This window comes from Nycticebus coucang, chromosome 6 (genome assembly GCF_027406575.1).
Source record: "Nycticebus coucang isolate mNycCou1 chromosome 6, mNycCou1.pri, whole genome shotgun sequence".
NCBI lineage: Eukaryota > Metazoa > Chordata > Mammalia > Primates > Lorisidae > Nycticebus > Nycticebus coucang.
The window spans coordinates 32692452-32705398 of NC_069785.1; the positions used below are offsets into that span (position 1 = coordinate 32692452).

The window sequence follows — 12947 nt, forward strand, 5'->3', positions numbered from 1 at the left end:
TTATTCTGCTTCCTGAGTCCCTGTAGATTATTTTACATAGTATAAAAAAATTTCTCTTTTGGATATCTACATATATCTATGATGTTTTAATTCTTAAATACCTTATTCTTTTCCCATGAGCAAAATATAACACAACTTACTCCTTCTGTTCTCTGAATAGAATAACTTGGTGATTGACACACCTAGAGTACGAAAACAGACCCGCCACTTCAGCACCCTGAAAGATGATGACTTGGTGGAATTCTCTGATTTGGAAAGTGAGGATGATGAACGGCCACGGTCCCGCAGACATGACCGTCATCATGCCTATGGGCGTACTGACTGCTTTCGGGTAGAAAAGCACCTCCTGGTATATGGGTAAGAGCTCATGGTACCATGAAAGGGAATGTATCTCCATCTTGTTAGATACCCTATTTGCCTTTCAGATTGGAAAAAGTGACAAAGAAGGGATAATGTGAAAAATGTTTGCCTGGGGAGAATTTTATTCTATTTATTCTTTACTGTGGTTTTCAAGATCTTTTTAACTCACTTCCCTTTTTTTTTTTTTTGAGACAGTCTCACTTTGTCTCCCTTGGCAGCGTGTGATTCTCTTGCCTGAGCCTCCTACGTAGCTGGGACTACAGGCACCCACCACAATGGCCAGCTATTTTTAGAGGTGAGGTCTGTGAGCTCAGGCAAACCACACAAGCCTCAGCCTCCCAGAGTGCTAGGAGCCACCATGCCCAGCCTCACCTCACCTCTCTTTTTTTGTGATATCTTGCTCTGTTACCCCAGGTAGAGTGTAGTGGCATCATCATAGCTCACTGCAACCTAAAACACCTGGGTTCAAGTAATCCTCTCTGTCTTAGGCTCCTAAGTAGTTGCTTTTTGTCTCACTGTTTTTGATGGGATATGATTCTGGGCAAGGGGTGTCAGGAGAATATCATTGCATTAGAATTCCCAAGAAAATACTAATATTGTTTCCTTTTCTGTTGCTTTAGTTGGGGACGGTGGCGAGATATTTTATCTCATGGCCGCTTCAAGCGACGTATGACTGAAAGAGATGTGGAGACAATTTGCCGGGCTATCCTTGTGTACTGTCTTCTACACTACCGGGGGGATGAAAATATCAAAGGTTTCATTTGGGACTTGATTAGTCCTGCTGAAAATGGCAAGACAAAAGAATTGCAGAATCATTCAGGTAATTATCAACTCTTTACTTTTTTATCTTTCAATAGGTTAGCTAGTCCTTTTCAGGTCCAAGGGTTTTTCTCAATCCAAGTGTTCAATGTCTCCCCTTTCCCAGGTCTGTCTATACCTGTGCCCCGTGGACGCAAGGGGAAAAAAGTAAAGTCACAAAGCACTTTTGATATCCATAAGGCTGATTGGATCCGGAAATATAACCCTGACACTTTGTTCCAAGATGAAAGTTATAAGAAGCACTTGAAACATCAGTGTAACAAGTGAGGATGAAATTTAGCAAAGACAAAAGCATTTTTACTTCAAACTTGCTACATTGTGAATGAGCCAACTCTTCTCCCCTACTTTCTAGGGTATTGTTACGGGTACGAATGCTATATTACCTGAGGCAAGAGGTTATTGGAGACCAGGCAGAGAAAGTGTTAGGGGGTGCCATTGCCAGGTAAACTTCTGCTATATGTATTTTTTTTTTTTTTTTTTTTTTTGGCCAGGGCTAGGTTTGAACCCGCCACCTCCGGCATATGGGACCGGCGCCCTACTCCTTGAGCCACAGGCGCCGCCCCTGCTATATGTATTTTTTTAATGCCCTGCCTTTTCCAGGGATGATCACTGTACTTATTTCACTATACTTATTCTATACTATCTTTGGGATATCTGATAATTTGAATTTGTGTATAAGGTGTTTAATCCCATACTTGACACTGGTAAAAGGAAATAGGGCAGATTCGTGACCATTTAAATTAATGGGTAAATGTAATTATTTTTTCAAGGATTTTAACTTTAATTTCCTGCATTGCTGAGCTGACTGTAACCACTATTGTACCTTTAGTGAGATTGACATATGGTTCCCAGTGGTGGATCAGCTGGAGGTTCCAACAACATGGTGGGACAGTGAGGCCGACAAGTCCCTGCTTATTGGAGTCTTTAAGCATGGTAGGTACCTTTTAGTCTATTCCTTTCCTACTATCTTTAAGCATGGTAGGTACCTTTTAGTCTATTCTTTTCCTACTATCCTTCCTATCTGCAGATTTATGTCTGCAGATGGAGCATTTAGCAAATTCCTCATGAGAAATAACTGATTTCCTTGAGTGATCTTTAACAAATTTATGGTTGAATAGGAAACTAGTTCTTAAATATCGAAAGCAGAGTAGTTCCTATAAATAGATGTTCAAGAAAGACCAGATGGATAGGTAAGTCTCAAGGTAGGGAGTCTTCCCCCATCTGTGTAATCAGTTACCAGTATGTTACTATCCTGTATGTTGAGGGGTCTAAGTTAGAATGCCACAAATAAGGGGAGGTAATATAAACTTACTCATGTTAATAATAACATGTTAATTTATATGGCTTTCCTATGTCTTCCTGAAAGTGTTAGATTTATCTAAATGTCCCGTTTGTTTAAATGTTTAGCAGTCACTCTGATGTAGGTAGGCATCAATGTTTGAGCAAAACAAAAATAAGAGTATAAAAAGGGGAGAGTGACTACACCAAAAAAAAAAAGAGAGAGAGAATACTCCCTTTGCAATTTTGCCTGATCCCAAATTCCAGACTACTAAAACACTAAAAGCAATGAGCGTTAACTTTTAGATCAGTAACTTTTTGATTTAGAATATCTTTTATTTAAAAAAAAAAAAAATACTTTTCTGCTGGGCACAGAGGTTCACGCTTGCAATCCTAGCACTCTGGGTGGCTGAGGTGGGTGGATTGCCTGAGCTCACAGGTTTGAGACCAACCTAAGCAATTCTGAGACTCCTATCTCTAAAAAATAGCCGGACATTGTGGTGGGCACCTGTAGTCCCAGCTACTTGGGAGGCTGAGGCAAGAGAATCGCCTGAGCCCAAGAATTTGAGGTTGCTGTGAGCTATGAGACCATAGTACTCTACCGAGGGTGACAAAGTAAAACTTTATCTCAAAAAAATAAATTAAATAAAATAATACTTTTCTGTTTGCTTTTGTAAAATAAAATTAATGGCACTTAATCTACATGTTTTTGAGATGTTTAATCAATTAAGGAAAACTATGAACTTTTTTCTTTTGAGACAGTTTCACTTTGCCCTCGGTAGAGTGGCATCAGCTCACAGCAACCTCACACTCCTGGGCTTAAGTTATTCTTCTGCCTCACCCTCCCAAGTAGCTGGGACTACAGGCACCCGCCACAATGCCTGGCTATTTTTAGAGACGAAGTCTGGCTCTGGCTCAGGCTGGTCTCAAACTTGTGAGCTCAGGCAATCCACTGACCTCAGTGAACATTTTTTATTCTAGATTTGCTTGTGAGACACAAAGGTTTCTAAGAGTCCAGACATCTCCAGAATATATTCATTCATTCATTCAAACTTTATTACATATTTAGTGAATGCCTATTTACTTGCAGGTATAAGTATCTTATCCTTCATTTGAGAATGTGTAACCTATCCCTAAATTATTTGACTTTAATTTTCCTGTCTATGTAGTAATAATGATAAATAACCAGTTAAATGGCTGTATAAATCTATCACCATAGTATATAGATTCTTTGACTAAATTCCTAATGTCAGTCACTAGTTAAAATTCTTCATGACTCTTAAATTACTATAAAAAATGGCCAGGTGCAGTGATTCATGCCCATAATGCTAGCACTTTTGGAGGCCAAAGCAAGAGGATCACTTAAGCCATGAATTCAAGACCATCCTGGGCAATATAGCAAGACTCCTATCTCTGCAAAAAAAATAAGAAAAACTACACAGGCATGGTGTCCTGTGCCTGTCATCTTAACTACTTAGGAAACTGAGATGGGAAGATCACTTGAACCCAGTTTCTTGAGGTGAACCATGATCATGCCACAGGCTTGATGTACTCCAGCCTAGGCAACAGAATGAGACCCCATCTATAAAAAATAAAATAAAAAGTGTTAAATAATCAGGTGCAGTGACTCACACCTACAATCCTAGCACTCTGGGAGGTTGAGGCAAGTGGGTTGCTTGAGCTCAGGAGTTTGAGATCAGCCTGAGCAAGAGTGAGACCCTGTCTCTGTAAAATAGAACGCTAGCACCAGGATGACAGTGTGAGACTCTGTCTCCAAACAAACAAACAAAAAAAGTATTAAATATAGTAATGTTAAGCAACAGCTACTTTGCATTTATTGGTAAAGTAGCCTACACATTCTAATTATTCAAGCAGCATATAAAGTAAATGTAACATCAAAATGAATCTCTGATTGTCTTCATCTATGGGCCTTTTTTTCTAGGTTATGAGAAATACAATACTATGAGAGCAGACCCAGCCTTATGCTTCCTGGAAAAGGCTGGTAGACCAGACGATAAAGCCATTGCAGCAGAACATCGAGTGTTGGATAATTTCTCTGACATAGTAGAAGGGTAAATATTAGTGTTTAGTTCTTGTAAAGCTCCACCCTATGAAGGCTATTAGTTGCTTGTACTGTGAGATAACATGACTCTAGCCTTGTCTAAACTTGACTGGTGTTCTTAATGGTGGTTGTATTCATGAATGATTAATTCTTACAAAAAGTAATACCAGGGTAAAGGATTCCTAAAACTGGCCTAAACTACACATTGCCGTAAGATGCAACTGAGAGTAAGTTAACATTTCTTCCAAATGGTTTATTGATGTTCTCTTCATTTTGCTTTATAATGTTCTTCTATATAGCTACTGTAGCTGACCAGATAACTGGTTCTCTTGAAAGATAACAGCCAGGCATCTCTTACTTGTTGCTTATGTGGTAGAGCCTCAGGCACTTTTAGCCTGGTTTATCATTTCCCAGTGGTACCTGACACATAAAGGTTATTTACTTTGCCTAGGTACATGTCCCAATGATGAGTTGCCATGCTAATACTGAGACACTAGGTAGGGCAGTGTTGCCCTAGTTTGGGTGCCAATGAGTTTAAAAAAACTTCTCACATGGAGACCTGAGGGACATGTGAAATAGTTAGCTTAGTTAGTGAATTGCCTACCCATTCCTTCATGACTAAGAGATTTCTCTTTGATAATCACAATTTCAGTTTGCTTCACATAGGACCCTCAAAGGAAATTGAGGCATTTATTCATTAGAAATTATTATGTCACCTTCTGCTCAGTAGAGAAAAGTAATAAAAACAAAAAGGCATGAACCATTCAATGAAATAATACAAAGTAGATCATTGGGGAGGAGGGAGAGAATGGGCTAAACAATAAAAAGGGAGGGCTATCAGGAAGAAAACAATGGACTAATCAAAGTATTTCATTTCAAATTCAAGCAATTATGAATGGTATATTGTCATAATTTCTGATAATTTTTTTTCTATTGTATGAGCTGACCTAAAGCTTAGCACCTGACCTGCCATTCCTGTGAGCTTGAAATTTAAGTCTATTCCATTTTGGGTTGTATGTATGGCCAGGTCTTCATCCTAGGTTCCTCTTTGCGATAGAAGATATATTATTAACATTTTCTTGTGCCTCTGAATAATTTTAGGGTTGACTTTGATAAAGATTGTGAAGATCCTGAATATAAACCACTCCAAGGTCCCCCGAAGGACCAAGATGATGAGGTAAGGAATTTTTATTTGAGTCTTAATTACTAGTTAAGCTTCTCTCCTTCTCTGAATCTTGAAGTATATTCATTAATTTATAATACAAAATGGAAAGTAAATACCATATGAGAATATAAAGTGTTAATGGAAAAGATTATAACACTGGCCAGGGAGATCGGGGATGACTGTGGAGGAGGTGGGACCAAAACTGGACATTGAAGGATATTATTTGACTAACAAATTCCTGAGTCCCATTATCTTTGAGCCATTATTAAGAACTGACTTTTTAGATTCTACTTTCTAGTTCTTCTTTTAGTTAATTGTTTCCAAATTTTCATGAAGGGTCCTTTCATTAGAAATTTTTCTTGGTCCCTTGGTGCCATAGAAGGACACTCAAGAAAGTGATTTCAGAGTGCCAACTTTCCCCCTTTTCCTCCCCCCTCCATCCTGTGGGGTGGATCTCCTTCTCTAGGGTGATCCCTTGATGATGATGGATGAGGAGATCTCAGTGATTGATGGAGATGAAGGTAAACTTCTAGGTCAACTAGAACAATACTGTGTGGGCTGGTGGGGTTTGGGGAATTACTCACTAAATTTTATTCTGTCCTGGGATTGCTAAGAGCTTTGCCTTTGGGTGGGTTGAAATACCAGTATTCATCTCTACTACCCTTTTTGTACTTCCTATTTATTCTACTTTGTTTCCCACAGCCCAGGTGACCCAACAGCCAGGCCATCTATTCTGGCCTCCTGGCTCTGCCCTAACAGCTAGGCTTCGGCGCTTAGTAACCGCCTATCAACGTAGCTACAAGAGAGAACAGATGAAGATAGAGGCTGCAGAACGTGGGGACCGGAGAAGGCGGCGTTGTGAAGCAGCCTTCAAGCTCAAAGAAATTGCTCGGCGGGAGAAACAACAACGGTAAAATATAGTTAGAAATTTGGACGGACCTGAGTATCTTCAGCTGTGGGTTCTACTGAAAAGCATCTTAAGAGGGATTTATTTGGAATTCCCTATGGAGAGACCATCTTTTTTGTCTTGAATTTTGTTATGTCTCTAGAACTTAAAACCTAACTTGTGTACAATAACTTCAAGGTAGGATTTTTCCTGTGTAGACATTCTCATTATTTACCTGCATCATTTCCCCCTTATCTGGGTAATTCTTATAATAATACCTCTGACTGCTGTTTCTTAGCTTTTATTTTTGCTTCTACTTTCAATTCTGGTGTTTTAAACCACATTAAGAAGTAACCCGTTTTCGTGTGTTCTTTTGATTACTTCTATCTTACTCTTCTTCCTTTTGTAGATGGACAAGGCGTGAACAAACTGATTTCTATCGAGTTGTATCTACTTTTGGTGTGGAATATGACCCTGACACCATGCAGTTCCATTGGGATCGCTTCCGCACTTTTGCTCGACTGGACAAAAAAACAGATGAAAGCCTTACCAAGTATTTTCATGGCTTCGTCGCCATGTGCCGCCAAGTGTGCCGCCTTCCCCCAGCAGCTGGAGATGGTAAGCAAGACTTTGGAGAGTCTAGGGTGAGTGGGAATGGATGGTGACAAAACCAAGTCTTGGTTCATTTCTTCTTCCACTCCTATCTCTTACAGAACCTCCGGACCCTAATCTGTTCATTGAGCCCATCACTGAGGAGAGGGCTTCACGGACTCTGTACCGTATTGAGTTGCTTCGGCGCTTACGGGAGCAAGTTTTATGCCACCCTCTTTTGGAGGATCGGCTGGCATTGTGTCAGCCTCCAGGTCCTGAATTGCCCAAATGGTGGGAGTCTGTTCGGCATGATGGGGAGCTTCTACGAGGGGCAGCCCGTCATGGAGTGAGCCAAACAGACTGCAACATCATGCAGGACCCAGACTTCTCTTTTCTGGCTGCCCGTATGAATTATATGCAGAACCATCAGGCCGGAGCACCAGCTCCATCTCTGTCGCGCTGCTCTACTCCACTGCTACACCAGCAGTATTCCTCACGCACTGCCTCACCATTGCCCATTCGCCCAGATGCTCCTGTTGAAAAGTCACCTGAGGAGACGTTTGCCCAGGTCCCCAATCTGGAGAGTCTGACTTTAAAGCTAGAGCATGAAATGGTGGCCAGGGGCCGACCAACCCCACAAGACTATGAGATGCGAGTAGCCCCCTCTGAAACTACCCCTTTGGTTACCCAGAGTGTTCCACCAGTCAAACTGGAAGATGAGGATGATTCAGACTCTGAGCTGGATTTGAGCAAGCTGTCGCCATCATCCTCTTCTTCCTCATCCTCATCCAGCTCCAGCTCCAGCACTGACGAGAGTGAGGACGAGAAAGAAGAAAAACTAAGTGAGTGCATGTAGTAGGCTATTGGCCTTCTCTCCCTTACCCCCCTTTCTGCTCTTTCCTTTTTCTCAATGTATCCTCTTGAGAGAGATTCACATATTGACTTGATAAACTGTCAAAAGTGACCTGTTATTCTTTGGCCCTTTATTCAAAGCCCATATAATACCATCATCATATAACACTATTCTCCCATCTTTTCTCACACTTTGTGTGGGATCTCTAGCTACTGACCAGTCCTGCTCAAAGCTCTACGATGAAGAGAGTCTTCTGTCCCTCACTATGTCCCAAGATGGATTCCCAAATGAAGATGGGGAACAAATGACTCCTGAGCTTCTGCTGCTGCAGGAAAGACAAAGAGCCTCTGAGTGGCCCAAGGTAACAGGCTCCTTCCTGGACCTGTAGAGTTCAGAAATACAATGTAACATTGTATATAGCAGTAGTTCTCAACCTTCCTAACACTGCAATGTACTTTCATTGTTAAAAAGGGATCACGACCCATAGGTTGAAAACCACTGGTATATAGGGAACAAGGAATAGATGGTTCTGTTTTTTTTTTAAATGGGGTTTGTTGGCTCAGTGCCTGTAACTCAGTGAGTAGGGCGCCAGCCACATATACCAAGGCTGGTGGGTTCAAGCCCAGCCCGGGGCCTGCTAAAACAATGACAACTGCAACCAAAAAATAGTTGGGCATTGTGGTGGGGGCCTGTAGTCCCAGCTACTTGGGAGGCTGAGGCAAGAGAATTGCTTAAGCCCAAGAGTTTGAGTTTGCTGTGAGCTGTGATGCCCCGTACTGTACGGAGGGTGACACAGTGAAACTGTGTCTCAAAAAAATAAATGAATAAATAAAAGTAAAAATTGGGTTTTGGGCGGTGCCCGTGGCTCAAGGAGTAGGGCACCAGCCCCATATAACAGAGGTGGCAGGTTCAAACCTGGCCCCAGCCAAAAACAACAACAATAAATAAAATAAAATGCCACTCTCTTTTAAAAAAAAAAGTAAAAATTGGGTTTGTTGCTATGTGTTTTTTAATGAAACTTCCTAGTTGACTTGGGAATCTAATAGTATTACTTTCCTCCTTTCTGCCTCATGATTTTTACCCACCTAGTAATGGTGGCACTATTTCATGTCACAGGATCAGGTAGTGCTTACTCCTTAAAATCATATTGATTTCTTTTGTCCCCTTTCAGGATCGTGTCCTGATAAACCGTATTGACCTCGTCTGCCAGGCTGTGCTCTCAGGGAAGTGGCCTTCTAGCCGCAGGAACCAGGAAATGATAACAGGAGGAATTTTGGGGCCAGGCAACCACTTGCTAGACAGTCCTTCCTTGACTCCTGGAGAATATGGTGACTCTCCAGTTCCTACACCACGAAGTAGCAGTGCAGCTTCCATGGCAGAGGAGGAAGCATCTGCAGTCAGCACAGCAGCAGCCCAGTTCACCAAACTTCGCCGAGGCATGGATGAGAAGGAGTTTACAGTTCAGATTAAAGATGTAAGTTCAGCATTTAGATGCTAGGAAATAAGATATGAGGCTACTGTCCTCACTAACTAGTTTTACTAATATGATACTTAAAGTCATTTGGTTAGCTAATTTTAAAAATGAGAGAAGAAAAATATTAGCATTCACAAAGATCCATTTAGGAAAAATCACTGAAATAAGGCAAGGAATCTCCTGAGGACTAGAATAAAAGAAACCATATTTTTGAAGGAAATTTAATTGATACAAGGTTTTGGGGTGGCTCAAGGCTGTATCTAAGCCTGATTTTTTAGAAAATGAAATCAAATTATAGGAAAGCTGTTAAAAATGACACCTAAGTATTGTGGGCCTTATTAAAAATAAAGAGTAATCATTGCTACTGAAATTAAACCACTCTTATTTTTTGTATAGATAAATTTTTATTTTTCCTGGTGTCCTTCCTTACTGAACCATATTAGCTAGTCATTAAGTACTCAAAAAAGAAAAGTTTCTTAAATTAATATATGACAAGGATAGCAGTATTTTGCCCCTGTGATGAGTTGCCATGCTAATACTGAGACACCAAGGAGGGAGTTTTACCCTACTTTGGGTGTTACTGAGATAAAGTCTATTTCTCACAAATCTACCTGAGAGGCAGGCCCTAGGTCAAGAAATGAAATCTTTTGGGCTGGGCCTTGTGGCTGGCACCTGAAGTCCTAACTACTGAGGAAGCTGAGGCAAGAGGATCACTTGAGCCCAGAAGTTTCAGGTTGCTTTGAGCTGTGACCAAGGCCCTCTATCCAGGGCAACAAAATGAGACTGTCTTAAAAATACATATATTTCTAGGACAAGAATGTATAAGTTTCATTATATTTCTAATTTCTACTCTTTACTCAGATGGCCTTCTCACTATCATTGAGCCAGAAAATGTTCTGTAGCCCAAGTCCCCCAAAGCTTTCTCTTGTAAAAGCATATGCCATGTGATGTTTTGGGTGGGTGGGTTGTCTTCGTAGGAGGAAGGATTGAAGCTAACATTCCAGAAACACAAGTTGATGGCTAATGGAGTAATGGGAGATGGACATCCACTATTTCATAAGAAGAAGGGGAACAGGAAAAAGCTAGTAGAGGTGAGTGGTAAGAAAAAAGTCTTTAATGTGATGGTTAGATATGGTGTTTTTATTCCCAGTAATTGACGAAGGCAGTTGGGATTGAGGGAAGAAAGATATTAATCTCGTAACTACCATTGGCTCTACTGCCCCTCCCTCCCTGCCCCAAGAAGATTATGTGCTCATGGGGGTGGATTCTGGGTTTGCAGCTGGAGGTGGCGTGCATGGAAGAGCCTAATCACCTTGATGTGGACCTGGAGACCCGGATCCCTGTCATCAATAAGGTGGATGGTACTTTGCTGGTGGGTGAGGATGCCCCTCGCCGGGCTGAACTGGAGATGTGGTTACAGGGTCATCCAGAATTTGCTGTCGACCCCCGATTTCTAGCGGTGAGTGGCAGTCCTATTAAGAAAGATTTAAAGTTACTCCCCCCTTGGTATTTAAGCTGTGTAAAAAGGAGAAAGCATGCCATATTATATCTTTATTTCTGCGTCCGCAAGATAATAATAATAATACCCAGTCTGCAAGGATCAAAATAAAACGATGTTAAAAGACTGTTAAAGTACTTCTTAAACTAAATGCTAGGCTAGTATTTACTTTAAACCATTATATAAACCACCTAATATTTTTTGGAGAAATCTACTTAATGGCAGTTTTCCACTAGGACTAATCCTTTTGCAGTAGGCATTTATTTTTCAAAGGACACCTTAATAATTACTCCAGAGAAGATTTCTATTTCTCTCAGATAACTGGTACTTTTCTATTGCAGTATATGGAGGATCGCAGAAAACAGAAGTGGCAGAGATGTAAAAAAAATAATAAGGCAGAATTTAACTGTTTGGGAATGGAACCAGTACAGACAGTTAATTCTAGGAATGGGAAAAAGGTGAGACTGAAGCATTACTACTGTGTTCACACACTAGATACGATTATTAAGAAGCTCTCAACGGGGTGGCGCCTGTGGCTTAAAGGGGTAGGGCACCAGCCCCATATGCTGGAGGTGGCGGGTTCAGGCCCAGCCCTGGCCAAAAAAGAAGCTCTCAACGATGATTGCAACTAATGTTATTTATCCTTTCTCCAGTGTATTTTTCTGAGAAAAAATTATCTTAATTCATAATATGGAAACCAGAGGTGTTTTTTGTTTTTTTTTTTTTGTTTTTAATTTTTTTTAAGGACATGGCTCCCTCTGTCACTGAGGCTAAAGTACAGTGTTGTGATCATAGTTCACTATAACCTCAAACTCCTCCAGGGCTCAAGCTCTCCTGCTTTAGCCTCCTAAGTAGCTAGGACTATAGGCATAAGCCACCATGCCCAGATAATCTTTGTAATTTTTCTTTTTTTTTTTTAAGAGATGGGGTCTTGCTATATTGCCCAGGCTGGTAAACTCTGGACCTCAAGCTATCCTCCTGCCTTGGCCTCCCAAAATGGTGGGGATCATAGGCATGGGCCACTGTGCCTGGCCAACCAGGTTATTTTTTTTTTTAAGTACCAAATGTATTTTGAATCACCTCCACAGTATTTTTAATGGTATTTTTACAGTCCTGTGGTATTTTCCTCTCTAGAAGTACATAAAATTCTAGAAACTTACTTTAGTGCTTGAAGCTAATGAACACATAAGAATTAGTAAGATGTGTTAGAACATTTTTGACTCACCCTGTTCTGTTGAATAAGAAAATAAGAGATTTTTGGCAATTCTTTAACCTCTTAAATTTTCACATCCTGAGTTGTGAGAGTTCTAAAAGTCATTTTTTTTTTTTTTTTTTTGAGACAGAGTCTCAAGCTGTTACCCTGGGTAGAGTGCCGTGGCATCACAGCTCACAGCAACCTCAAACTCTCGGGCTTAAGCGATTCTCTTGCCTCAGCCTCCCAAGTAGGTGGGACTACAGGTGCCTACCACAGTGCCTGGCTATTTTTTGTTGCAGTTGTCACTATTTGGCGGGCCACGGCTGGATTCGAACCTGCCAGCTCCAGTGTATGTGGCTGGCGCCCTAGCCGCTTGAGCTACAGGCGCTAAGCCCTAAGTCATTTCTTAAGTTTTATAATTCTATATATTTTAGAATTGATTGTGGGGGTTTACTAAAGAAAACAGTCCTGGGAGTTTTCCTATAGATGAAAGTTTTAAGAATCACTAATTATGTCAATAATGGAAAGAGCATAAGAAACTGTGTTTTATAATTCATTGTAACAAATGTAGTCATTAGGTTATTCTACATTTTCAAATGTAATTTTGCTTTTATCGTGGTTATAGACCATTGAATGGATTAAATCCATTATTCCTTATTTCCACCCAAATATAACTGCAAATGTTTCTCTTGGCTATGCTTGCCTTATTCTGTGCGATAGATGTTATTTTTAAAGCATATATAGTTCGTGGTTTGGTTTGGTTTAG

The 12947-nt window shown here is 40.7% G+C and overlaps 1 protein-coding gene and 2 non-coding genes across 9 annotated transcripts in view; all 3 read left to right on the forward strand.

The window, feature by feature from the left end:
• CHD8 (chromodomain helicase DNA binding protein 8) overlaps positions 1-12947 on the forward strand; it is a 65217-nt gene that overhangs the window by 48809 nt on the left and 3461 nt on the right. For 5 of the 7 annotated variants that reach the window (XM_053595077.1, XM_053595075.1, XM_053595076.1 and 2 more), the window contains exons 22-37: positions 161-357; positions 981-1180; positions 1262-1442; positions 1532-1621; positions 2009-2112; positions 4400-4529; positions 5621-5696; positions 6151-6205; positions 6387-6594; positions 6980-7188; positions 7284-8003; positions 8224-8375; positions 9186-9488; positions 10466-10579; positions 10768-10947; positions 11328-11444. In XM_053595077.1, the coding sequence (XP_053451052.1) occupies positions 161-357; positions 981-1180; positions 1262-1442; positions 1532-1621; positions 2009-2112; positions 4400-4529; positions 5621-5696; positions 6151-6205; positions 6387-6594; positions 6980-7188; positions 7284-8003; positions 8224-8375; positions 9186-9488; positions 10466-10579; positions 10768-10947; positions 11328-11444 (3036 nt within the window). The remainder of the gene's footprint in view (positions 1-160; positions 358-980; positions 1181-1261; positions 1443-1531; positions 1622-2008; positions 2113-4399; positions 4530-5620; positions 5697-6150; positions 6206-6386; positions 6595-6979; positions 7189-7283; positions 8004-8223; positions 8376-9185; positions 9489-10465; positions 10580-10767; positions 10948-11327; positions 11445-12947) is intronic. The other 2 variants (XM_053595081.1, XM_053595082.1) reach the window with 2 other exon arrangements.
• Positions 4978-5087, forward strand: LOC128589477 (small nucleolar RNA U6-53/MBII-28). The gene has a single exon (XR_008381045.1). It is a non-coding gene; the product is annotated as a small nucleolar RNA U6-53/MBII-28 (small nucleolar RNA).
• On the forward strand, positions 10000-10108 carry LOC128589478 (small nucleolar RNA U6-53/MBII-28). The gene has a single exon (XR_008381046.1). It is a non-coding gene; the product is annotated as a small nucleolar RNA U6-53/MBII-28 (small nucleolar RNA).